General features: G+C 47.4%; 1 protein-coding gene across 7 annotated transcripts; it reads left to right on the forward strand.

The window, feature by feature from the left end:
• mark4a (MAP/microtubule affinity-regulating kinase 4a) lies at positions 1-27,031 on the forward strand. 7 transcript variants are annotated; one of them, XM_030100259.1, is made up of 18 exons: positions 1-690; positions 6,477-6,674; positions 8,338-8,391; positions 15,638-15,686; positions 15,975-16,040; positions 17,717-17,787; positions 17,878-17,934; positions 18,106-18,342; positions 19,740-19,859; positions 19,996-20,095; positions 20,179-20,288; positions 20,376-20,562; positions 21,472-21,683; positions 22,807-22,910; positions 23,130-23,414; positions 25,005-25,090; positions 26,517-26,561; positions 26,609-27,031. In XM_030100259.1, the coding sequence occupies exons 1-18, from the start codon at positions 637-639 to the stop codon at positions 26,983-26,985; spliced, it is 2,412 nt and encodes an 803-aa protein (XP_029956119.1). In that variant the 5' UTR covers positions 1-636; the 3' UTR covers positions 26,986-27,031. The 7 variants fall into 7 exon arrangements, with proteins under 7 accessions (XP_029956119.1, XP_029956120.1, XP_029956117.1 ...); XM_030100260.1 differs by having other exon boundaries at positions 25,005-25,082; positions 26,649-27,029; XM_030100257.1 differs by having other exon boundaries at positions 21,457-21,683; positions 24,993-25,086; positions 26,649-26,778.

A 27,031-nucleotide genomic window follows, 5' to 3' on the forward strand; every position in this document is an offset into this window, starting at 1 on the left:
CCGGCCTGACGCTGGTGCGCATCTCACCGACCGGGAATACGGATTTCTGAACATTCCGGCCTTTTCGTCCCCGCCGCACCGTGGGCTGTGTTTCCGCGCGCCGCTCGGTAGCATGTCAGCCGGGGATGACAGCCATCCAGCAGGAGCCGCGCGTGTCCGGTCCGGGGGAATGAGGCAGGCGCTGGACGGTCGCCGCAGGGACGCTGGGCTCCGGCCAAACATCACCGCATTTTAGCACCGATTCGAGGCTCGGGGCTTTGCGTTGCATCGCATCGCATCTGCTGCACCCCTCGATCTGCCCGCGTTTGTTTTTTGTTTTTGTTTTTTTCATGGTTTTTTTCCGGTTTCGTGCACAAGTGCATGGTGGAAAATGCAGCTGGGCTGAGGACTTCCCCCCCTTCCGCACATCCGTCGCTGCCATGATGGGCAGAGGTCTCCTCCGGACCGCGGCGCGGCCGCTCGCGCAGGAGGCGGATTGATCGGGGACGGTGGGTCGCATCTGCGGGTGTTATTCCGTCTGTGGAGCCTGCGAATATCATCCGTGCACACGCACCGTGATTCTTACTCAGGGAACAAAAAAAAAAAAAAAAAAAAAAAACACACACACAGAGGGAGAGGGGGGAGAAAGAAAACAACATGTCTTCTCGATCTGCATTACCGTCTGGAAACGACAGGAGTACTGGAGACCATGTAAGTGCAATTCCAGCCTATAGCCTGCATGTGCATGATGGACGGACCGTGCGTGTGTTAAAAAAAAAGAAGAAGCGGAAAACACTCAGATCCTCCTGGTGTGTGTGGCCTTTTGGCATGCTCTGCTTTTATTCACAGTGCAGATGGTGGAGGGGCGGGCGGGGGGTCAGAGATGGTGCTGCCCCCCCCCCCCCCCCCCCCCCCCCCTCCTCCTGTTTGGATGGGGTGGAGGGGGGGGCTCCGGAGGAGGTGGAGGGACTGTTAGGAAGATGGGGCTGCTTTGGAAATGGGCTAACCTTGAGTGGAGTGCGCAGGGAGCGAGCTGGCGGCGGGAGCGCGAGCTGCGCAGGAAGCCTGAAAACCAGCCGTCACCTCTGATTATCAGGCTGGAGAGATAATGATGTCACATTATACTCCTTACTGCTTCTCTCGATCTGTGTGTGTGTGTGAGAGTGTGTGTGTGTCCAGAAATTGGATTGCACAGGGTGGGACGCGCAGGAGCGCACGGGAGGCCGGAGTGAGCGCGTGGAGCGTATCTGGGTTGTTGGCATGAAGCGAAGGGGGGATTACTGCGTAAAATGATGTGCAGTCCGCCGCTGCGCAGCCTGCGAAGCGCCCAGCCCAGAGCCAGTGGGTGTCAGACGGCGCCGTGCGTTCAGCACGGTGGAGCACAGAGGCGGCCTGCAGCCGGGGCACCGTCCGTGCACGTCCCTGCGCGTCCATACATCCTGCTCTCACGGTGTCGGAGCAGTGACTGGATGATTGACATTGCATTATGTCATTTCACTGCTCCAAACACTTCTGGCATAACCCCCCCCCCCCCATCTGTTTGTTAGCAGAGCTTTCAGCACAGAAGGATGGTTAAGCCAGTTGATGTGTGGCGCTATGTGTGAGTGTGTGTGTGTGAGAGTGTGTGTGCACATTTACGAGATGCATGATTGATTGTGAATGCAGATCTCTCCCCTCCATTAGAACGGCCCTGAATCCGCTGTCATCACTTCCACAATTAAGCCGTGATGACAGATGAGCGAGGGCAGCGGATGAGAGGCTGCCTGGGCGTGCACGGCCAGGTGAGGCCCGGCGTGCACTCGCTCAGGCCGCCGGGCTGGCCTCCTGCGTGTGTGTGTGTGTAAGCACCAGCAGAAGGGTCCAAATTGGTTCTAGGTGGGGCGTGGGAACAAGGATGGAAGTGTGGAGAGGGAGGGAGTGTCTTAGGGAGGGGCTTCAGGGCTTCGTGGTTTTGTATGTGTGTGTGTGTGTGTGTGTGTGCGTGTGTGTGTGTGAAGCTGCGAGCAGGATGACATGCTGGGGGGATGGAAGTGTGACGCTTCAGGGCCGGGGCCTGGCCAGGGACCACTGTGCCGGCATCTGCTGCCTTCACTATGTTTTTCCCTCTCGCTCCTCTCTCCACTCGTTCCTCTTGACAAGGAGGCTCTTTTCCTTCTTCTGTTTATTTAAATACACCATGAAAAAAGACTCCATCAGGGCTGCAGATGAGATTTCTGGAGTGTCAGGGTCTTGAATGAAGTTGCCCCCTCAGAACAGGCCTGCTGCATTTTGGACGACACCTTTTCGGTGCACAGCTCAGTATTCAGCATCACCTCTGTACACCAGACCAGGTTTCTCCCTGATCATCGTTTATTCCAGACTATAAAACACACCTGCAGGCTGCATTAAGCTTTCTGGACAAACGTGACGCACGGAAACCGCACTAGCGGTTTTTATACTGGTTTTTATACTCTGCTCAGCATCTGCTCCCAAACTGCAGGGGGCAGTGTATCACAAACACACGTCTATCACTGCAATAAAATAAAATCTGTGGCTCTTCTTCGACTCACCAGGCCACTACAACTTGTCAGACATGGACTGGTATTAAATTTGTCTCCTTATGCATCATTTGAAAAATGTAGAGGTGCACAAAGCATTAATATTCATCACAGGTCGTTTCTCTGCTTTTCTTCAGTCGCTCAGACGTTTCTCTCACACTCTGAACTCTTTCTGCTCTTCTCTTTCTGTTTTCTGTTTTTACTTTATTTCTTTTTCTTGACATTCAGCTTGCATGACTCAAATACAGTGTTTTTCTGAGGCGCTGTAGCTGCTTCCTGTTGTCAACCAGTGACATCTAGTGGCCACAGATGGTATGCACCGCTGTATTTTCATAAGTCACCTTGTATTTTAAATCACACCATCAGCCAAATAAATAATAAATAGTGCTACTGTTGTGGAAAATAAATTAAAGCAGACGATTCAGTCAGAAACTGTGATTCTTCTCAGAAAGGCTGCAGATTTGAGCTGCATGCTGGTGAAAGTTAGTGAAAATGCAATATGCAGTAATATTTGCAATAATTACAGACATCGCTTTGAGATTTTGGACTTCCAAATAAGGATGCTCTTCTTGACTCAAATTGCTTGTGATTCGCTGATTGTATGTTTTTTCTGAACTAATTGTGATTAATCACTCTTTTCTTTCATATTGTGCGCTTGTTCATTATGAATTTGTGAAAACGAAGTGCACAGAAACTAACTTTCCTTCTTCAGTCTGTTTTGGGATCCATATTTTGCACATGGTGATATTATCATAATGATAAATTTGCGATGCATCGCTGCAGAAGCCCTCTTCAACCTTTAATGTGTAAAAACATTGTAAACACTGGTGAATGTAAACTACACTGGAGGTACATAAAGGCTCACACAGTCCGTCCTCTTAGCATGACCTCTGAACTCCCATCAACCCGACCTCTCCGGTGAGAGAAGTTTGAGTTCTCAGTGAGGTTCTGAAGGCCAGCTGGTCGGTGTTTTGTGTCTGGTGTTCTGACACAAAGCTCCTGAACGGGCCTCAGACTAAGCTCTTGGTCCAATTAAAACAAACCCTGGCGCGATTCCTCCTCCTGCGCCGCTCGGTCGGAATTGAACGCCGCTTCTGGTGGCAGCGAACACGTGGATTCAACCCCGTTAGAGGAGCAGATCTCTGGATGACACACATACTTCATTCAAGAGTTACTTGGTTCTGAACGAACTAAGAGCAGCTCCTGCATGTTTGCTGGTGAGTCTGGGAACAGAGAGCAGTTCAGCCCAGACGAGGTGGTGAGAGATCTGAATGATTCATCGCACAGCAGAAGCTGGGAGGCGCAGGCGGGCCTGAACCATTCAGAGGGTTGTAGACTGGTAGTTTTATGTCAGGACAGACACTCGGTGCTGAGCGACCTCTCAGATGTGCCGGAACTTTCTTCAGCCTAACAAAGAGTCAAAACGAAGAGTTATTTATTGATGCTTAACTACAATTTGTGACAAAAAAAAGCAGTGAAAAAGTCAAAGACCTTGTTGTGGTTTGTTCTGAGTCTGACCAATCGTATTAGTTTAATTTTCAAAAATTCAAACTACCATATGAATAACATAACAAGCACCGAGGGCCCTCAGCAGGATTTACACAAACTCATTTATATATTTATGTTGAGCAGACTGGACTGTTGTAATGTTGTCGGTCAGGCAGCTGTGGCGAATGAATCACCCTCCACCACATCAGTCCAGCTCTCAGCCCTTTGGCCTGGACTGACTTCCAGAAAACGCTGCTGACTGTAAAAATCTCAGGGCGGTTTAGGTCCGGTACGCGTGTCGGGTCTTCTTCGATGTTATGACCCATCCAGACCTCTCAGGTCATCTGGATCAAACCTGTTTTTCGGTCCCAGAGTCGGGATCAAACACGCAGAAGCTCCATTTCCTTTTAATGCCCCAAATATTTAGATCAGACTCCCAGAATGCTGCAGGACGCCTTCAACTCTGGCATCCGTTCATACCAGGCTGAAAGTGTTTGCTGGTTTCTTTCCTCTTGCTTTGGCCACATTCTCCTTTAGTCATGGTTTCTGTTTCCTGCATGAACAGTGGCTCCATTCTTGGTCAGCTGGTGGAATCGCTTTGAGTTTAGCTTCGTTTTTACAGGTCAAACTTGACGTCCGACCCCAGTCTGTGAGATGGATATAACCTTAGAACCACTGCCGCTGATACAAAGAGCTCACTCGTCTATCTTCTCATTGTTTTTTCATCTACACAAACCTAATCAACCATTTGTTGGTAGCCATGGAAAGCATTAAAATATCAGGGATGGGGCATTTAGGCTTGAATTTGATAGTCCAGAAGAGGATGATCCTGACCTCCCCCCTCAAATTGTGAGCTTTAACCTCATTTTGCCCCCACTCACAAAAAAAATCTCATTTATCTGGCGAACACCAGAGTTTTAACAGCTGTGAGTTCGATCCGAGTCTCGAGATACTGCGTGTGTGGAAACTGTTGCAGCTGTTTCACCTGTGGTTTTAGCATCAAAGCCTAAAGTTTCACTTCACCTTCCTCTTGCTGGTGTTGCTCAGGATGAAGTTTCCCCACATTTCTTTTGAGCGATTTGTTAAGATGTGCGGTCGTGCTGGAGACGTGGTTCTCCTGCAGCAGTGGAGACATCTGTGGCCAGTGGAGTCTGAAGGAGACGCCGCCGTGAACAATATGTTTCCAGCGCTCGTGCGCTGGACGGCAGCTGTTAACCTAGAAATGAGGAGCAGCGGTTCTCATGCATCTCGACACCCCCCTCCTCATTTTCATCTGTTTGAACTGTGGCGACTGAGATGCGCTGTGCGGCAGCGGCGTGTCGCTACCTGTGGAGTCAGGGTCCGGATGTGGGAGGAGTTCGGGTTCCGCCCTGCTGGAACGAACCGACTCTCAGACCAGTGGTTAGAGGATCAGATATGTTTAAATTGAAATGATGAAACACGTTCAGAAAGATCTTTGGATGGAAGTCGTGGTCATGAAATGAACAGTCATGTCGTCTCGATAGGATGGAAACATGAAGTGACTGAAAGGTTGAAGCAAGACGATGTGGAACCTCTCGGACTGTTCGGACGCCGTGTGCAGATCTTCCTTATTGACATTTTATTTAAATGTAGTTTAATGAGTGGAGGGAAACCTGAAATCTTCTAGACTTTGTTCACAATGCAGACGAAAGTCCTTAAAATTTGACTTTTTTTCGCTTATTTGACTTGTGTTGGATTATTTTTTGACACTCTGATGAGCACAAATGTGAGTAAACACAAACATAGTCCTGAATCGGATGCATGTTTGACATTCTGAACGGAAATTCCAACTGTTTTTTTATGTAAATTAATCAGAACAGCAACACAGTTTGACCCTGGAGGCTGTAGATATATATTTGTGTAAAGAGACCTCAGACATATAAAAGTAGATGCTGTTGAGTCCTCTGTGTCAGCGTAGCCGCCATATTGGATGAGGATCTGCCTCACCTCCATTCACTCCTGTTGAGGAAGGAAATCTTTACACAGTTTAAATAATCCTAACTCACTGAGTTTTTAACCTCGTATTTTGTGGCTGATGGCAAGAATTTAGTTATCCAAGATGGTTTTTTTGTTTGTTTTTACATTAAAATACTAAAAGTAAGATAGTTACTTTGCTGATTATGTTCTTTTAAAGAGACACTCTCATCTGGACCCCAGACTGCATCTCTGTTGGAAGACCAGGGTCCAGGATGCATCTGGACATTAGAAATGTGGCCTTTAATCCTGAAACACTGTCTGCAGATTGTAATGATGCTGCTTATATTCACTATAAAGGTCACAACACAGCAGTATTTCCCTGAACAGGCTGCTTCCTCTGCACATGCAGCTCAGTCAGGGATTGATGTGAACTGGAGTCTGACGACTGTAAGCATGAAGACGTGCAGTGTGGTCGTCCCCTCACCTCCCGTCCGGCTGTAACCTGTCCTCCGTTTGTGTCCTCCCGTCCCGCAGCATGTGTCGCTGGGGTCCAGCCGCTCAGACAAGGCCACCAGCCAGTCCAGCCGCTCGTTGGGCGCCCGGTGCAGGAACTCCATCGCCTCCTGCCCCGACGAGCAGCCGCATATCGGCAACTACCGCCTGCTGAAGACCATCGGCAAGGGGAACTTCGCCAAGGTCAAGCTGGCCCGCCACATCCTGACGGGCAGGGAGGTGAGCCGATCAGAACCGGGTCGCAGTGGGCAGTTCCACTCACATTCTGTCAGTGTCTATGCTGAGCCCAACTTCGCAGTAAATAATAACACAGATACTTGTTTTTGTGAGGTGCAGCCAGTTGGATTATGTAACCAAGCTGTGCAGATCAGTTACAAGCGATTGAGGACAACGACTGATTGATTGATCGACTGGATTTCACTGTTTACAGCTCGAACAGGGTTAAATCACCAACAACACACACGTGACCAGAGCAGCAAATACATGAGGGCGTCTCCTCCAGAGTTTGGCAGGGAAGTTCTTGTTTTTTTTGGGGGGGTTTTTAATTCTTAAAAATGTAATGTTTATCAATGTTATATTTATTTTATAATTATCAATATATTTAGCATTTCAATTTGCTAATAATAAAAAGGTTTCAAGCCAAAGCAGATATCAGTGAAGTGAGATTCCTGATAAAAATTGTTTATTGAGCGATTCAGTGAATATTGACCTCCCTTCATCATGATCTGCCTGAGATGTGTCTCAGTAAATTAATTATAAAGATAAAGCACTGCTCAGTCTGTGTTTCTGCCACAGTTAAACCCGTAACGCCACTCTGAACTGTGAAAAGGCTTCTGGAAAATGTGAAACGTGGGGATGGAAACAGAGAAGGTCCACGTCTGTGAACGTTTCCTGGAGTTTAGTGAAATCCATCATTAAGGCGCAGAAGGAGTACGGTGCATGTGAAAATCTGCTTAGAGCAGCTCTCCACACAAATTTAGCTGCTGTGCAGAAAGGAAACAAGTAGAGGAGCCCATTAAAATGCCTCCAAGTACTCTGAGTTTAAAGCTTCAGCAGCTCAGAAGAACAGTTCTTCAGAGGGTTTTCACTACAATGCTTCTGTTGGAAGAATAATCATGTCAGAGAATCCACATTTTATTGTCTGTATTTCCAATCAGTGCTTCTAAAATGAATATTTTAATTGTGGTGCTGTTCGCTCATTACACACAAAGGGAAACGCTGTCCTCAGAAATGCATGATGGCTGCGATCGGCAGCTGAAGGGACGAAGATGTGTGTTTTCACTTGGAAATCTTCCCGGGTGTCGGAATGGGAACCGGTTTCCAGCCTTTCCGGATAATATTCCTCAGACAGTTTGCAACAAATGCCGACAGGAAGCGGATCAAAGCTGGACGAAAGGCGTGGAGGATCTGATCAGTGTCTGTATGAAACGTCTCATGTTGACGATCGCATTTGCATTGGATTGCAGTTGCAGCTGTGATGGAATAAAACCAGAATACACCTAAATATTTGAGATTGCTCAGCTTTGCAGTGCAGTGTTTGGATACAGGCTGGTCTGACCTCCAGTCAGGACGTTTTCTTGTCTTCATCTCGACCAGCAGAGATATGCTGTAACCTGGAGTAGGTGTCGGTGTTGATTCTTCTTAGGAAGCATTTTTAGGCCACGTCCTCACGATAACTATCACCGGTGTTTGTTTTGCTCAGGATTTGGCAGAGGAGTGTGATTGTAGCTCAGCGAGTGGTTCCAGGACTCGCCGGTGGGGATTGAAACCACCCGGCCTGCCTCCTGTTGAAGTGAATGTTGGGAGACGCCTCGTTTCCTGGCTCTTCTAACAGGATTTTTTTTTTTCTTTCCTCACTGGAAATTCTGTGTTTCTCTTCCAGGTTGCAATAAAAATCATCGACAAAACTCAGTTGAACCCAACCAGCCTACAAAAGGTGAGTTAATCTTTTTTTTTTTTTTAAACACGGGCGGCCTGGTGTGGCGCCGTCTGCCTTCCCAAGCCACAGCGGAACCATCAGAACGCAAACCTTCCTCTTTCCGCCAGGAATTCAGCCAGGTAGTGCTGTTCTGTAGGGATCTGAAGGAGAGCTTCAGGTTGATCAGCAGCTGTTTTTCCTGCGTGGCAGGAAGGCAGGAAGGAGCGAGCAGCTGATGGAGAGAGGGCTCCTGGGATGTGATGCTGTTTGGCAGGTGCTGGAGAGTGGATGGGAGAGAGAGGAGACCCCCGGTGCAGAGATCATCTCTCGACTCTCTCTGGGCTAATCGCTGCAGAGAGAGAGAGAGAGAGAGAAAGAGAGAGAGAGAGCGAGAGAGGTGACTCATCTCAGAGAACTCGGTCAATCAACCCGAGCTTTCTTTAGTTTTTCATGCGTGTTCTTAATTTGCCGTCCCTGAGCCCTCGGTCCTGTAAGAAAACGTATTCTTGGTCAGTCAACTGCATTTCTTTTCTTCTCCTTTATGTGTGCTGGTGAGTTGCATGCTGGGAGTTTATGTCTCTTCTTCCTGCTGGTCGGCATGTTGAGTGCTGAACTTGAGTTGTGGACTCCTGAAGTGTTTTATTTGTAACATTTAGACACTTTATGCCTGATCTTCTTAATACGTCGGGGTCCAGACTGATCAGGTTTTTAACATTGAACGACGAGAGAGAGAGAGAGAGAGAGAGAGAGAGAGATAGAGAGAGAGAGAGAGAGAGAGAGAGAGAGAGAGAGAGAGAGAGAGAGATCAGTGTGGGTCCTCCAGCAGTCTAAACCTAAAGCAGATTCACTGGAAAATGGTCCACATTGTCCTAAACCAGCTCGCTTTGCTAAATGGGAAGATCTCAAGCCGTTCCTCAGAAGCAGAGACTATCGGCCTCCCTCACTGAAACTGGGAGCTGGTTCCGCATGACAGGAGCCGTATCGTTGAAAGCTCTGCCTCCCGTTCTACAAGGAGTCAGAGAAATGATCAATCAAATGAAAACTAGTCGACACATCGCATGCAATACAACAGAGAAGCTTGTATTATAAAAGCTAGCTGAGCGGTGACAGTCACTATGATCCGTTAAAACAAAGAAATACAACAACTTAAATGAATCAGAGCAGAAACAGTAACCATCAACACCACGCGCTGCTTTTCGATACCAGATGTCTTCATATTGAACAGAATGGAGTAAAAGGAGTCGCCCCAGTGCAGCAGGAGCAGACTGTCCTGCAGGTTCTTCATTTCTGGCCCTCGTTTCACCAGTTCCGACGCCAGGATCAGGATCAGGTCCCATACTTCAGATGCTACGCATGTGACCTTGTACTCGTGAAAGTGCTCCAACACGCCACGCCCAGTGCCACAGCGGAGCAGCGAATGTGAGATTCAGATGATAAACAACGGTGGGGAATATAGAGGGCCGGCTGGCGATCTGATCGTGTTTTAGTGATGCAGCTGACGGGAAGAGGACGGCATCTGGGTGGTGAGTTGCACTTTTGTGGCAAATCCTGCTAATTTAGAGCAGACTCGGCCGCGCAGCTGCAGCCGGGACGATCTGCTGCCACTCAACACACTCGTGTTTCCCGCAGAAGCGGCCGAGCGCCTCGCTCTGAGAACAATACACTTCATGTCTGTTTTTAATGGAATCTGTCAAGATGCACAGAGGAGATCCAGCCAGACATGAAGCTCCGACGCAGAAGGCTCAGTGAATTAAGCTCAACATCCCAGAAGTGTCCCATCGAGCCAACAGCACGGTTTGGTCCATATGGGAAACAGTCATTTCAAATATCCAAAAAATTACTATTTTTGTCCATTTCAAGTGTTCCTGGTCCTGTTCTGGGTTTTGGGTGGGTTTATGCTCAGGCATCACCAGGTGGAGCTCAGTCTCAGCTTCCTGGACGGCGGAGGGAATGGCAGTCATGTGTACATATGTATATATATATATATATATATATATATATATATATATATAAGTGAAGACATGAAGACATCCTGCTTCTGCACACAGAGCCAAAGCGTCAGCAGCGTTTATCATAAGTCTCTCCGTCTCTTTCCGTCTTTCCCTCGTCGTTCTTTCCACCTCCCTCGTCCTGCGCGAGCTCCTCTGCCTGTGGGCGAGATGTGAACTCCACTCAGGGATGAAGCGCTCCGGCGCTGTTCATGTGTGTGTCGGCATCTGTATGTCCACGTTTCTGCTTCACATGAGGTGAAATGATGAACTGAACACACATGAGCCGCAGTCAGGCCTCCCAGTGGTCGTTTCACACACCTTAAAGAGAAGCTGTGTGGCTTCACGCCAGAACCCAGAGGCCATTTCATTGATTTGATAAGAACCAGCAATGGTTACCTGTTCTGTTGTGCTGCTTTGTTGATTTTGAGTATTCAACATGTTCTCACAGGCATTAAAGATAACGAATCACAGAAAACTGCCATGAGACTCGGGAAGCTTTTCGTGGCTTTTATTCTGAAGGGTTTGTTTCTGTCTGTGTGTCAGAGGTCAGGAAGTGGAGCCACACGAGCTGTTTCTGAAAAAATGACCTAACTTCGCTGATTTGAAGTTTCACGTTAAGAGAATTACAGACATCTAAACATCTAAACTCTAAATGTTTGTTTGTTTGTTATGCCGGTGGAATTCAGGGCCTCTAATACAGTTTTATAGGACGCTGTGAAAATATCTTTATATTATGCTCTTGTCTGTGGATACCTCCAGTTTGCAGGCTTGGTAAACTGGGTCTTAGTTGTTAAGAGCAAATTAGGTGATCAAGGCGACATGATTTCCACCCCGGACCGGCGCCGTGGCGTTGCTCCGACGTCGTATTAATGTGATTGAGCCTCATGTTGACCCTGAGCGCAGCTCCGGAGCTGTCCACTGCTGGTGGTGCTGAAACAGCTGAGTGCTGCTCTGAGAAAACAGCATTTGAGAAAACAAGTTTATTTATGTCTGAATATTGGGATTTGCTGTCTTGTGAATTAATTGATACATCAATACAATATTAATTCATTTGTTTACTTTAAACCCGTGCTCTGATTCAGCCGATAGGTTCAGTGTGTTCATTGACCTTTGCCTTTGTTAATAAGAGCGTTTTTTTTCTGGTGACTGAATCACATACATGGAGCGCGTTTTGCTGAAACATCCACGCATTAGAAACAAGAGTGAATTTGAAGGGGATGTAACTCAACTTTTACTTCGCAACAACCGGCATATCATTTCATTATGACATCAATAATAAGTCCGGGGCTGTGTTCGAAACCGCATACTTACCTACTACTCATACTAACTTATTGAGGATGCAGTGTGTTTACACTGGCAGTATGCGATTTTGAGTAGGCGAGAAGTTCCCGGATGCATACTGCATTCGCCAGAAATGTTGAGTAGACATCGTGAGTTCACTACTCATACTGAAATTACCCAAGATGCAACGCGACGGACATATGAATAAACTTTATTTAGTTCACAAAAATGACTGTTTCTTAATGATGTACATTTAGCAAGCTGAGTATGGTTCTAGATATAATTTTCCCTCCAATTTTTGTGCTGGTAGGTATGTTATGTTACGAGATTTCTGATTGGATTTACATTGATTAAAAAAAAAAAACACTTACATCTGACAACAAGTCCATGTTGAAAGCGACCATGATGCACCGAAGACGGCGAGCCGATCTTTGTTGAAGAGCCAAAAAAACTCTTCGTCGGTAAAGCATCATAATTGGCATCATAACTGGTCCGTTAACGGGACACCGGTCCAAACGGCGATGTTAAGCGAGATATATTGCTGAAAGATTGGCTTCTTGTTTTCAGAGTAAAAGCACAGATTTATCACTGAGGTTTTTTTGCATGAGAAAGGGAAAGGGGTGGTTTATTTTGGTGAAAATAACCGGAAGTGCGTTGCTCACTGCGGCTGGCTTGAATTTCGCCGAATTCGTCCAAACAAAATCAAAAACGGCTGGTATTCGGACAAATAAACGACACACTCGGGCTCTAAACCACCACTCTGTCGCCAATTTTCAAAAAAATCTCGATAAAGTTCTACATTTGAAGAGTTTAGAGCTAAAGTGAAATCAGCTTTAGCAGGTCGATTGCTGCGCAGGGAGGAGTGCAATGCATTGTGGGTTATTATGTAGTATGCTGTAGTGTAAACGCTTTGCATGCTGTTTGATGGACTGAGTAAGCAGGATGCAGTATGGGTAGTATGAGTATGGAAGGATGTAGTAGGCAGTATGCGGTTTGGAACACAGCCCATGACTATCGCCTATTTGGTGGCTGAGATCTGAACTCTGACGACCTCCGATTTTCTCCATTCAGTGTTTGTTAATAAGTTGACGTTTCGTGGTGTGTTTTAAGTCGCAGGCTTGTAAAATTGTCACCTTTATCACGTTGGTTGGATATCTTGCACTTTGTGCTGCATAATAATGTTTAAATCACGGAGCCTTTACCGTATGTGTGCGATTATAACGTGCACGGTGCGGTGCGCACATATTGTTCCAGGGGAAATCCTAAATTCCCTAAATTCTTCAACACCGTCACTGAAAGGTGGAGCTCTTCCAGTTACACTGAAAAGTTTGTAAATGCAATGAAGCAATTTTTCATCAAAATTACAGCAATCAAATGTTTTTATACAACAGAAACTTGGACAGACTTGCGTATTTGAACCATTTGAATGTGTAATAATTGTAAAACTCTTCCTGTAGGGACAGTTTCTGCTCTTAGATCTTAGAAAAGAAAGTGAATGTGTTTCCTCACCTTCTCTGAACCTTTCCGACCTCGGCTCGCAGCATCGGTTCTGTCCTCTGTCCACGCGTGTCCTTTTTGCTTCGTTTTGCTCGCTTTCGGCCTGGTTTTCTCCTGGATGCATCATTTCTCTGCGGCGTCAGTCGTTTCCTTCACCTCACCCGGCTCGAGCCGTCCTCACCTTGCAGGATGTTTAAACCCCAGGAGCCGTGTGAGGCCGCCTTCCGGTCTGCTGCCCCGTGGATCTGACCGCCTGCTGTGGAAACACTGACTGCAACATTCACAATAAGATTGAGGAGAGCGTGACAGGCCGGCCGAGGAGGCGCCATTAGCTCCTGATTGGTCAGAATACGCCGCGATTGGCGGGTGATGATTTCTTTACATTCCCGTGGGCGTAAGAAAATCCTCAAGACATGAAAGGGCCGACATGAGCATTATCTGGAGGGCAGTGTGTGCAGAGGGGTGGGGGTCATGGAGGGGTGAGGAAGGACGGAACAGGGAAGGAAAACTGAAGGATTCAACAGGAAACACGCATGTGGGAGAATTTCCCCCCAAACAAGCGGCGGATTACATTTTAATGCACTTTGTTTCCATCTGCTGGATTTTAATTCCAGCCTTATTACCGGCGAACACGTGCGCCGGGTCGTCTCTCGGGCCGGACGTCCATCGGCCGGCCGGCGGGGATTGTTTATTGTTTTGACGGATCTGACCCACTCAGCCCCGCTGTGACGAGCAGGGAATTAATGGGACTGACCCAGATGATGAGACGGCGCTACGTAGCCCAAGACCCCCCCTCCCCCCCCCCCGGCACAGCTGGAGGAGCTGGGAAACAGCCCGCTCTTAATACCTGCGTCGCTATGGCAACAGTGACGTCGGGGGCGCCGCCGGAGGAATTGAATGAAGGAGGAGGGAATGGAGGGAGACACGGCGCGTCGCGGCGGCGCAGGATTGAGGAAAGAGGATAGAGAAGCTTATCGCACCATCATTTCTTTTCTTTTTTTTCTGTTTCGGAGTTGCCGATATGGAGGAAGCGCGCTGGTTTCCGGCGCCGTCCCTTTGTTGATGGAGCGGGCTGCTGTGAGCGTGAAACCAGGCGGGCGGGCTCAGATTTAATCCCCCTGCCAGACTCGTCACATGAGGGAGAGGCGCTCGCACGCTGAAGTTGGTTTGGTTTCGGGGGCAGATTCATCCTGTTTTCAGGACGTTTCTTGTTTTCCATGAAGACGTGGAAAGTTACACACATTTTCACACAGATGATTCAATTCTGAAAGACACTTCAGGCGTTTATATTTATTTCTTTTTTTCAATAAATCATGATAAATGTGGCTGCAGCGTGTATTTCATGCAGCGTGCGAGTTGTTGAGTGTTGAGACGAACACTTGTCTTGATAATTGCAGCATCTGTGGCTCAGTCGGTAACGAGAATGCAAGGTTGCAAGTTTGATCCCCCAATCTAATCCGGCCCATCTGTCTTTCAGCAAGACACTGAACATGAAGTCGCTCCCAGTGGCACATGAAGGTGTCTGTTTGCATTTACAATATTCAAGCATTAAAATCTATTATTTACCGTTTAACTCCTGTCTCCACTGAAACCAACACATTCAGGCACTTATTTGGATTTTCAATTCTGCATTTGTGTGGATTCATTTATTATTGTTTCCTTCTTGGTTTCCTAATTAAACATTGGAACAATACGTGCTGGAAGAAGGTGCGCAGTCACCAACCAGCCGCCGGCGAAGTTCACGGTGAGGCCTGTTGAATAATCAGCCTCCAGTTAGTTAAAGGAGAAATGGTAGAAAAACGCGACCTCTCCTCCTCATTCCAGAGCTTATTTTGACCTTCAGAAGTTGGTTTTCTCTACGTCTGCACAAATAAGTTCATTAGGTGGCCGACATGTGATTGGCTGATTAGATAACTGTTTTAACAAACCGCTTTAAGACCACATACCACAGAAAAAACACACTCAGTTATTTGGTTTTTGGCCTCATAGAGCGAAGCATGTGAAACTGTGGACCATAGAAACGCCCCGAACGAGCCGGTCTGTTCATGGTTTCTCTGCAGAATGCAGGTGAAGGCAGCTCCCTCTCACTGGGCGAGCAGTTGTGAATGAACTCACGGTGCATTTCCCATCCAGGTCACCCAGCGCATCATGTGATTCAGACATTCTCATTTGGAACAAGTTTTACACCTGATGTCTTTCCTGACGCGGTCGGAGCAGTCGGAGGCGTGGCGATCTGCTCTCGACGATCGCTTTCTCTGCTCTGCATGTCAGCTGATTAGTCCAGTCTGATGAAGTCCTACTGACCCACATTGCATTGACAACAGATTGTATTTTGGCAACAGGCCAAAAGTTCAAAGCAAGAAAATCAAGGAAAAATGACTAAAAACAGCCGCTCTCCTTCTGAAGAGCTTCCCGTTTGAACCGTTAGATGCACCTGATCAATACACTGCTGTTGTTTATTCATTGCGATCCTGACACTTTGTTTCTGCTTTCAGCTTTTTCGGGAGGTACGAATAATGAAAGGCTTGAATCACCCGAACATCGGTAAGTCCTGCGCCGCGGCTGCGATCATGTGACTTTATCTGTGTCCCGGGTGGAACCAGGCGGAGCGGCGGCTTGCCGGGCCTCGTATGGAGGTCACCACGGTGGATTTTCTAAAGCTGAAATGTCACATGAATCAAGCCCCCCGCAGCAGTTCATGCACAGACGGGCAGAAGGCCGCGCTATTATTTATAACACGAGCAGGATTTGTTGTATTTATGTATATGTGGATATATATATATATATATATTTCTGCACTGGATTTTAATCTGGTTGTGTTTGCGGCTACAGTGCAGCTGTTCGAGGTGATTGAGACGGATAAGACCCTTTACCTAATCATGGAGTACGCCAGTGGAGGTGGGTACCGCCGCCAGTCACCAACACGTCCAGGAAACCATCAGATTATACGATAACCATCGATAGATTTACGTATTTCATGAAAATGCAACTGACAAGCTCAAAACTGACGTTGATTTCTGCGGCTTGGTTAATATTTCAGACACTGTAAGAAAGTAAAGGAGGGTTTAAGTAAATCTTGATTCTTGTCTTTTTTCTGATAAGAAAGTTCTCACGTAACTTGGCTTGCTGTAGGAAATAAGTCTTCTACGTTATTTTCCTCCATCTGATATGAAAGGCAGATTGTTTAAAGTGAAGATCTGTAATTCAGACTGAACGTATAGAAGCTCAGCATCCTGTCTGCTTTTCGGAGTGGTGGCGTGATTCCAGCACCTTTTCTTCTTCCTCCATTAGTCTCTTTTATGTTTCTATTTGTGTCGGTTTTCTTGTCACTAATCCCTCTCTTTCTCGCCGCGCTCTGCTCTGGCCGTATCGTCTGCTCGCCGTGACCTTGGCCAAAGTCACAGACTCGGCTTTCCTTCAGACCCGTGTTACTTGGAAGTCGGGGTGAAAATATAAATAAATAAAAGCATAAGGAGGTATTAGGGAGTTGTAATGCTGCCCAAACGCCTGTGAAGGCCAATGTGTACCATCATCCCTTTTTTTATGGCCTATGTTAGCGTGCGTGATGGAGCAGATGGTCAAACAGACTGCCAATAAAACAGCATTAAAGACTCTACAGAAATACTGAGCGAGGTTGGAGAAAACACATTTTATACAGTGTTTTAATATTCTGGTTTGTCTTGTGAACGATCTGCTGCGTAGATTATAACAGAAAGATTACTCAGTCTGTTCAGTGTTACTTGTCATGTGGCCCATAGAGTTCAAAGGTCACCTGTTTGGAAAGTGTAGTCAGTGAATTCACTCACACATTATTTTATTTCCACACCACACAACTTTCCCAAAAGGCCTCCATCTTCTGCCTGACAGAATTAATGTGGATAAAATGGCTTAAAGTTGCTTAAAACTGTTTATAGAGATAAAATAGATGAAAATGGCTGAAATGTTTAAAGTGACAAAAAAATAAAAATAAAAACTGCCAAAATGACTACAATTAGTGGAAAGTACTAAATAAGAATAAATAAATAAATTCTTTTAAGGAATCAAAATGGTCCAAATTACTCCCAAAGTTGGACTAAATGTAACGGAGAACTGAAACAATTATAAAATGTAAAATAGAAAAAAGTCAAAAATGGCAAAACTGCTTTTACAAAAAAAGAAAAACAGATAAAAAATGGAAGAAAAACCATCTAAAACTTTGTAGGGTGAGAAACCTTTAGCTATTCTCCAATGAAGCGCTTCTTAAAATCCATAAAGCCATTTTAAACTCTGGTGAATGTTGTGTGAAGGCGAGTCGATGCTGTGAACCACCGCTGTAGTGTCTCAAACAGTTAATTCTTTAAAACCAAAACTGGCTCAATGTCCAAAACTGTTTAAAGCATTAAAAAACTCAAAAGGGAAAAAAAAAAACACAATATGAGTAAAACTGGCTTAAAAAGAAGAAAGAAAAATGAAATGTAAATAACAAACGTCTAAACACAGGTGAAATCAGAAACGTCAGTCACTGGTTTTAATAAGTTGTAGAAAATGTTCATGAGGAACTGTCTCTGGAAGCCTGACCGATGTGCTGCTCGCAGGTGAAGTGTTTGACTACCTCGTGTCTCATGGGAGGATGAAGGAGGTGGAAGCCAGAGCCAAATTCCGACAGGTACGAACCCTGAAGCCTTCCGTGGCGTCCGGCCCGCCGCCGCCGCTCGCCGCTCGCCGCCTCAGCCCGTCTGTCTCCTCCTGTTTGCAGATCGTTTCCGCCGTCCACTACTGCCACACCAAGAACATCGTCCACAGAGATCTGAAGGTGAGAACGCTGGGGTGGGGGTGGGGGGGGGGTTTGTTCCGTCCTGAACACACACACACACACACACACACACACACACATTCATACACTGTGAGTCACGTCCAGGATCTGTGCTGCCGGACAACATGTGAGCGCAGCCTCCATCTGTCCCCCCTCCCCCTCCCCCTCCAGGCGGAGAACCTCCTGCTGGACGCCGACGCCAACATCAAGATCGCCGACTTCGGCTTCAGCAACGAGTTCACGCTGGGGAACAAGCTGGACACGTTCTGCGGCTCGCCGCCGTACGCCGCGCCCGAGCTCTTCCAGGGGAAGAAGTACGACGGGCCCGAGGTGGACGTGTGGAGCCTGGGGGTCATCCTCTACACGCTGGTCAGCGGCTCGCTGCCCTTCGACGGCCAGAACCTCAAGGCGAGTGTGTGTCTGCGTGTGTGTGTGGAATGAGGTTTACATACAGAACCTGCAAAACAAACCTTTCATGGTGTTTTTGATTCAGAATTGGTTTATTCTGAATTAAGTCATTCAGAATCATATTCATAAACTTCATGTTTACATGTCAGTGTTGTTAAAGGGATACTTCAACATTTTGGCTAATTGGCCCATTTAGCGCAATTCCTTAGTCATTTCGAACAGCATACTTACTTTTTTGTGAGGGCGACCTATTGTTTATCCAGAGGTGAGTCGGGGAAGGTTTTCGGGACGGACACAATGGAAGTGAATGGTATTTTTGGTTCCCCTTGTCAAACTCATTAAATACACAATCCAGCAACCCCAAAACACTTTGGTGGGCACGTTATAATCCGCACATTCACTACGCTGTGGAACACCAACAAGTAATATTGTAGCGTTACGACACTGAAGCAAATACTGGGAACTACTTTTTCTTTTGAAATCACTACGCCCAGACGCCATGCTTAGTAAGTAGTTCCGTCTTAGCAATCTTCGCATAAACAACTCAATCTGGTAATTTTGCATTAATATTTCACAGTGTAGTGAATGTGCGGATTATAACGTGTCCATCAAAGTGTTTTGGGGTTGTTGGGTTTTGTATTTGATAAGTTTGACGAGGGGGAACAAAAATACCATCCACTTCCATTGTGTCCGTCCCGAAAACCTTCCCCGACTCGCCTCTGAATAAACAACAGCTCGCCCTCACAAAAAAAGGTAAGTATGCTGTTCGAAATGACTAAGGAATTGCGCTAAATGGGCCAATTTGCCAAAATGTTGAAGTATCCCTTTAAGCCCCCGTCGATCTGCTCGTTTCATTATATCCAAGTCTTCTGGCCGCCATCTTGAAGTATTGCGTCATCACAGCGGAGCAGAACGATCAGAATGAAGCCGCCTAGTTAGCATATAATTTCGCTTCTGAAGGAGAATAAACCTGCGGGTCTATTTGGATGGAAACTTGATTTTGGATAAAGATTTCCGCCGTTTACATGGTGATTTTAGAGCAGAATTAAGCTTTATTCAGATTCATAGAGGAATAAAAATTCCCATGTAAACGCACGTAGTGAGAAGTTGTGTTCGGTGAGGGAATAAGCGGTCCTTTCTTGGCTCTTTTACGGTTTAGGGGAGATCGTCTGTCTGTTTGTGTCCTGAAACGTTGCTGCGCCACGCAGGGCGACTCATGCTGCTACAAAATAAAACTCTGGAGTTGTATATATGTGTCTTAAACCCGGCAGATGGGCTGGAATGTCCCCCCAGGGCGGAGACAAATGCGTGCTTAACCCCTCTCGAGTGTGACTGCACCCCGACACGCCGCGGTGTGTGTGTTTAATGGACGGTGTGTGTGTGTGTGTGTCCAACAGGAGCTGCGGGAGCGCGTGCTGAGGGGGAAGTACCGCGTGCCCTTCTACATGTCCACCGACTGCGAGGGGATCCTTCGCCGCTTCCTGGTGCTCAATCCCGCCAAGCGCTGCACCCTGGAGGTGAGCCCTGCGGCGCCGAGCGGCCCTGCGGCGCCGAGCGGCCCTGCGGCGCCGAGCGGCCCTGCGGCGCCGAGCGGCCCCGGCGTGCCGGAATGCGACCGATCTGACGCCTCTGCCGCGTTTTGTTTTTCCACAGCAAGTCATGAAGGACAAGTGGATCAACGCCGGGTACGAGGGGGACGATCTGAAGCCCCACATAGAGCCGGTGGAGGACTACAGCGATCCGGCTCGCATCGGTGAGTCCGGCGGCAGCTGTCCGCCCGTCCGCTCGTCCCGGAGACTGCCGTCTCACCGCATCACCGTCTCCCGTTTCCTGCAGAGGTGATGGTGGGGATGGGCTTCACCCCGGAGGAAATCAAAGACTCCCTGCTCAATCAGAAGTACAACGAGGTCACCGCCACCTACCTGCTGCTGGGCCGCAAAGGCGACGTGAGTGTCCAACGCTCACCCCGGGCGCCGTTTCCCCCCCGGCGGGGCGAATCGGACTCTCCTAACGTCTCCCTGTGGCGCCCGCAGGAGGGCAGCGAGGCCCGCTCCGCCAGCAGCCTGTCCCTGGCCCGGGTCCGGCCCAGCCCCATCACCAACGGGACCAACAAGCACTCCTCGGCCACCGGGTCGTCCTCGTCCTCCACCTCCTCCTCGCACAGCAAGAGCCAGCGCAGCGCCTCCACCTACCACCGGCAGCGGCGGCACAGCGACTTCTGTGAGTCTCTAACTCGGTCCGGCCGCGGCGGCGGCGGAGCGTCCGGCACCAAACCCCCGGCGATCCGAGCGGTCCGGACGCCGCTCGGCCGTGGTTCTTCTTCACGGGCTCAGAAAATCCCAAAAATGATCAGCTGGTCTGCAGTCACTTCAAGAAGTTATTCTAATATTCCATAAAAAAGATTCTTAATGTCTGTCAAGCACAGAAATAATTTAACCTCAAGAAAAATAATCACATTTAATCTGTCAATAAGTAAACCTGTTGATTTAGTTCATGAATAACCAGGAAAAAACCTTTCAGATATATATATTTTTTTATGAATTAGGAATCAATTTGGTGGAAAATTTTGCTCTAAATGAATTTATCAGTGTAAAATCCTGCAGTTTTACACGTGATGTTGAGAAATTGGATCCGTTTTTGACTGCTGGAGTCAATTTACAGCGGCTTCTTTAAAAAATCAATTGAAATTAAACTGTTTTTCAGTATTTTAGTATTTCTATCGGAATTTCTAAAAGTTCCGTGCATTTCTTGTAATAGTAGTTGTGATTATAGCTTCTAGTTTGAATGAAACATATGTAAAAAAAAAAATAGATCTTAACAAATAATTTGAATCAGTTTCATGACTCAGTCAAAAGAAATAATCATAGAAATGCTTGAAGTAAATCTTCACTTGTGAGAATAAAAAACAGCAGTTTGATTGTTTCCACTCAGACTTTTCATTCTCTTAACCACTGATCATCACCCTCTCACCGGTAAAGGAGGTAGTTGTTGGACTTTTCAAACCTTGACTGAGGTTTTGTTGCACATTTGCGGCACGCAGGCTGGTGCTGCAACAAGCGCCGCTCATCCACAGAATATTCCTTATACGAATCCCTATGTGTCTCTGCTCTGCTGTCCTCCACAACAAAGGCGGGCCCTCCATGCCCGTCATGCACCCCAAGCGGAGCCCGACCAGCACGGGCGACCGGGAGCTGCGGGAGGGCCGGATGCCCTCCCGCAAGGCCAGCTGCAGCGTGATGGGCAGCCACAGCCTGCCCCCCTCCAGCCCCATGGTCAGCAGTGCCAACAACCCCAACAAGTCCGAGATCCCGGACCGCCGCAAAGACATGACTGCCACCACGGTAACGTGACACGCCCCCCCCCGCGTCGGGGACCCCCAACACAATACAACATCCTGCAGGGGGAGACTCCTGCAGGAATGCATCATTTACTCCAAATCCAAAAGTCCAGATCTGAAATTTATCCTATTTTAACCTTTACTTTCCATCAGTTTTTAAAGAAAAACTCCTTTTCTCTCTGTTCAGCAGCTGCTTTGGATTCAGTTTCACATTATTTCCTCCTAAACTGATGAATTAATGAACCAAAACCTTCACAGGTTCTGACCTTTTTCTGGATGAAAATTTCAGTCAAAACAATCATGATTCAGCAATTTTCTCTCTAATGTTGATGTAATTGGACTTCCCTGTGTTGTTTTTTTATTAAGTCAGATAAGGAGAGGATGAATTAATTCTTAAAGGTAAAATACATTTTGAGCAGGATATGAAATAGGATGTCCGTGGTTAATCACAGAAATGTGTTGTTTTCAAGCTTTATACACAGTCACTGTTTACAGGTTTCTGCAGAAATGAAATCAGGATAAATAAAGTCCTTCTTCACATATACTGTTTATTTGTTTGCACTTCAAAATTATTCGAATTGCATTGAATTAAAACGGATGTTTTTTTAGATAAAATAAGTCAAAATTAGTGATAAATTCCATTAAGACTGTGTTTGTGGTTGTTATTGTTGGCAGATAAGAGAAATTCTCCACACTGTGAATTTTTATTTCTTTCAGATCTCAACAGTTGAATCTTTGTTGGAAAATTCATCGAGTTCTGCTAAATTTAGCCAATTTTTCTTCATAATGAAAGAAAAGTGTCGAAGTTAACAGTGTGACTTTCGCTCTCTGTGTGAGAGTTATCAGCTTTCTGCGATTTTCACATTCTCTCGGTGTGTTTTGTCCTCTCGAATTCACTGTGTGTGAGAGAGAAACGGAAACTTTCTAGAAATAATTCAGCAAACAATGAGACATCAGGAAACACTTCCGGTGTGAAAAAAAACTGCATTTTCCTTTAACAAATAGTCAACTTTTGTGGAATTTAGTCTATTTTTGAGGGACTTTAATCTCAGCTTTAGTTTCCCCTCCTGTCAGTCACACATGAAGATGATTTCTGCTCCTCATGTGAATCGTGTCTCTTTCTACAGAATAACATCCCTGGAAGTGCGATGACGCGCAGAAACACGTACGTGTGCACCGACCGCTCCGGTGCCGACCGACACTCTCTCCTGCAGAACGGCAAAGACAACAGGTACGGCTGGACGGTGGAGGGCGGGCCTCCGTCCGGACTGAGACCTTTCAGTTCTTCAGGGAAACTTCTCGCCGCCTTCGGTTTGTCGTGCTGTTCGCAGGATGTGTGAAAGTTTGAATTAGACATTTTGTGTCAGAACAGATGAAGACCCGGACCGTCTGTATGTGGATAAACTGAGTGCTGTTGAAGAGAACGAGTGTGTTTTCTGTGTGTTTGCAGCTCGCTGGGCCACCGCCTGCCCGCTGCCTCCCCCTCCACCCTCAGCATCTCGGGCGCCGGGGCCGCCTCGTCCTCCTCCTCCTCGGACCGCTGCCGCCTGACCCGGGGCTCCACCATCCGCAGCACCTTCCACGGGGGCCAGCTGAGGGACCGCGGCGCCCCGGTCTACTCCGCCCCGCCCACGTCGCCCACCCTGTCGCACCACGAAGCCAGTCCGCTGCCCCACGCACGCACCCGGGCCACGTCCAACCTCTTCACCAAGCTGACCTCCAAACTCACTCGCAGGTGAATTGACACTCCGCGTCTGAAAACTCTGAAAGCTGAGATGAAGCCAAAACCAGAAACCTCTCATCAAAGCTTTTAACTCTTTTATCTACAGAACGGAGTGTAGAATAAACCTCTGAAGGTACAAGATGTATGGTTTTCTTTAAGCTAAACTTAATTACAATGAAAATGTCAGAAAAAGATACATGGATGTATGGTGCTGCTGGGATTTCTTACTCGCCTCGGTCTGTTAAAGCCTGCAGTACCAGTTTTAACCACAAGATGGTGTAGTGAGTCTGTTATTAGATTATAGATGAAGTTTGTTTACGTTTCACAACAACTGATAACAACGGGGCAGCTTGCAATACTGCCAAAGTGGATATTCCATCAAAGGGAGGAGATACTACCAAGATGCAGAACATATTTCACTTTCACACACAGCAGGTGATAACGCCGAAAGAACGTCTTGTTTTCAATCCGCTCCGGAGTGAACCTCAATCCAGCAGCCGCGGCAACGTTGGCATGTGTTAATACTGCAGGAAGCTAACTAACCAACGCTGCCTGTCATGCTAGTGGCCTCACTGTAAAACCTGCTTTAACTGTTTAAACTGTTAAACTGTTTATAGAATCCCTCATCATGCAAATGACAATTGCTGAAGGGTTAGACAGAGTCGGAAAAGTAAAAAACTTATCAATTCTCATCCCTAACCCCAAACCATTAAAAGTGGTCATAAAAACTCAAATCAACTAAAAATTATTAAATTAATAATATATATAATCATCATTTGAAAGGTTAAACTGTTTTGGTTTATTTAGTAAAAGGTAAGAAAACAAGATTTAATGAATGTTTCTCTTGAAGTAAAAAAAAAAATGGTTGTGACTCAATACTGCCACCTCAGGCAAAGCGCAGCATTACAAGAGGTTTTACATATTGTACCTTTAAAGGAAAGATTTGAGTTGAACCAACGTATTGTCCTTTTCCAGCAGGAAGCCGTCCGTACAGTTATGACGTCTGAGTTATTCCTCAGTCAGACGCTGTCTCTGCTCTAATCCCTGCCCAGCTTCTGTTTCTTTTCCCCTCATGTTCTTATATGGCTGCAGTGAGAGCGGCGCTCGGTCCCCTCATTCACTCTCCTTTTTTTGGTAACTTCTATTTCTTGTGATGCAGCTTCTGTGGCTTTGCTGCGAGAGTGATTTTCTCTTTAAGGACATCAAACACCCGACAGGAAGCCGCGCAGCTTTGCACACTCCCGCCTCTCTCGCTTGAGCTCGGCGCTGGTTCGGAGCCGTGCTCCTCAGAACATGTGATTGGCCCGGGCCGTTTTGGCAGCGCCCCGGTGTGGCCGTGGATTATCCTCCGCTCCCCTCTCCCTCCCACTCGTCATAATCACACATGTCTAATCTTATCAAACCTCGGCTTTATCCTTGCCAATCAGCTCCCGCGCTGCGCTCTTTTCCACCACCGGCTCTCCTGTGATTCAATTATATTCTCTCTGACACCCCCGACCCGACCCGACCCGACTCCCCCCGTTCTTACCCTTCTTCTTTTTTTCTCCGTCTCTATCTGCTTCCTCCCCCGCCTCCCACTTCCTCCCACTGTCATGGCATCAGGGTCAACCTTGACCCGTCCAAGCGCCAGGGCTCAAACAAATCAGTGTCGGGTTGTACTCTTCCACAAGGACCAAAACAGTTAGTAAGTTCCCATGTCTCTGGCTTCTCTCTGGTCTGCCTGCCGCTGCCTCGTCTGTCTCAATGTCTGGCCCTTCCTCGTCTGCATGCCGCCTGAAGCGTCCTCGTCCCCCTCCACGTCCCAAACACTTGGTTTCCAGCATGGTTTGCAAATCAAGTTTGAGTTGAGTTTTGGACCGTGAGGATCGCCGCTCACGGACACCGGATCCGTCACTCCTCCATCGTTCTGTGTGTTGATAAACTCACCTGCAGAAAAGTGGTTTTTCATTTCATTTGATTATTTTCTTTTCAAGTTTTTTGTGATTGTTAGGGTTGATCATCTGAATGTTTTTCCATGTGTTGTTGGGAACAGTGAATGAGAATGTGATGCGCAGAAAGAAAAGTGTTGATGATGTGCTGGTGAGAAAAGCTCCTGTTCCTGATTTGAAAGCAGAAATGAAAGAGTCTTCATAATGATACTTAGAATTGCGTATTGTGCAATCAAGACATTTTATAAAATGTCCACATGCATTGAACATAAAGTCGCACTCCTACAAACATTAACCTGACATTTTTCCAGTGCAATACGTTAAACGACAAATACTCTGGTGTCATCAGCATAGATGTGATGTTTGAACAGTTTGTTTTCAGGAGAGCTTCAGCTCGAGCTTGAACAATGTGGCGTGCTGCTTTCAGTCTCCAGATAATCAACTAAATAAACTAATCAGGAGTCCCAGAAGAAAAAAAGGCAGTGACATTAAACAGAAAGCACAAACAGCGACATGATGCTCCGGTCTGTCTGAGGACAACTTTAAAAGATGTGTGAAACCAAAGTAGAGGCCTCAGCAGAAATCCTGTGACACACGGTGGAGGTATCATCATGCTGTGGGGCTGCTTTCCTGCTTCTGGTACTGTTTGAGGTGGAGCTGAAATGACAGTCCAGACGACTTTAACGTGAGCAGCAGTGAACGCACCGCAGCTTTCCACTCAGGGACGATAAAGTTCACCTGGTCTGACCTGAAAGATGAGAAATCTCATTGATTCGCCGCTGAGGAGCATCAGAAAGAAAACAGATGTCTGATACACTGCTTGGTTGTCTGTTTAGAAACTAGATTTATTCGTTTATTTTGGAGATCAGTTGAAGATCAATGCATTTGGACATTTTATCAAATGGTTTACGCACCATTGGGCCGTTTCCAGTCATTCCGGACAGCGTTGTAGAGTTTCTCTGGAACATGAGCTGTTCCAGGCTTTCTGACCAGCACTGCGTCTGCATGCTTTAGAGGAGATGTTGAGGTGCGTTTCCTGTGAGGTGAGGAGGACACACTGTTCCACACGCCACGTGCTTGTCGTCGCTGATGCTTGCTGTTGACCTGGCTGCGCCGCGCCGCTGGACAGCGGCGGGCCGGTCGCGTGCCGCTGGATTAGCCCTGACTCTGCCTGTCTGCTCCGCAGGGTCACAAATGAATCTGAGGGAATCAGGAGATTTGCGGTCACAAGGTCAGTGCCTGTTTTCCCAATCCAGTCCACAGCAGCGTTAGCGGCAGCCTCTGAGCGTTTGTCCGCCCTGTCCACTCTCGCCCGCAGTTGCCATCTACCTGGGTATCAAAAAGCGCCCGAGCCCCGGGCCGTCGGACGTGGCTGGGATCTGAGAGGCGGCGGGCGGCGGGACCCAGCGGAGGTGGTGCTGGCTCTGCGGGAGGCGGCGCTGGGATGCGGCTGCCAGGTCCACCACGCCGGCCCCTTCCTGCTCTCCTGCACCCACGGCGTGGCGGGAGGCCGCGTGGCTTTCGAGGCTGAGGTGTGCCACCTTTCCACGGGCACCGCCGAGACTTCTAACGGGGTGCGCTACACGCGACTGTGGGGGGCGCCGCTCGCTTTTCGGGACATCGCCACCCAGATCTCCAAGGACCTTGAACTTTGAGCTGGGAGAGGAGGGAGGTGCAGGCGTGTGTGTGTCTGTGCGTGTG

The sequence above is a fragment of the Salarias fasciatus genome, chromosome 10, assembly GCF_902148845.1.
Source record: "Salarias fasciatus chromosome 10, fSalaFa1.1, whole genome shotgun sequence".
NCBI lineage: Eukaryota > Metazoa > Chordata > Actinopteri > Blenniiformes > Blenniidae > Salarias > Salarias fasciatus.

Bases quoted from the DNA above. Each gene is read 5' to 3' on its own strand.
- mark4a (XM_030100259.1), top strand. From the start codon at position 637: ATGTCTTCTCGATCTGCATTACCGTCTGGAAACGACAGGAGTACTGGA. The intron at 17,935-18,105 runs GTGAGAACGCTG...CTCCCCCTCCAG, and splicing joins TCGTCCACAGAGATCTGAAG to GCGGAGAACCTCCTGCTGGA. The intron at 18,343-19,739 runs GCGAGTGTGTGT...TGTGTCCAACAG, and splicing joins TCGACGGCCAGAACCTCAAG to GAGCTGCGGGAGCGCGTGCT.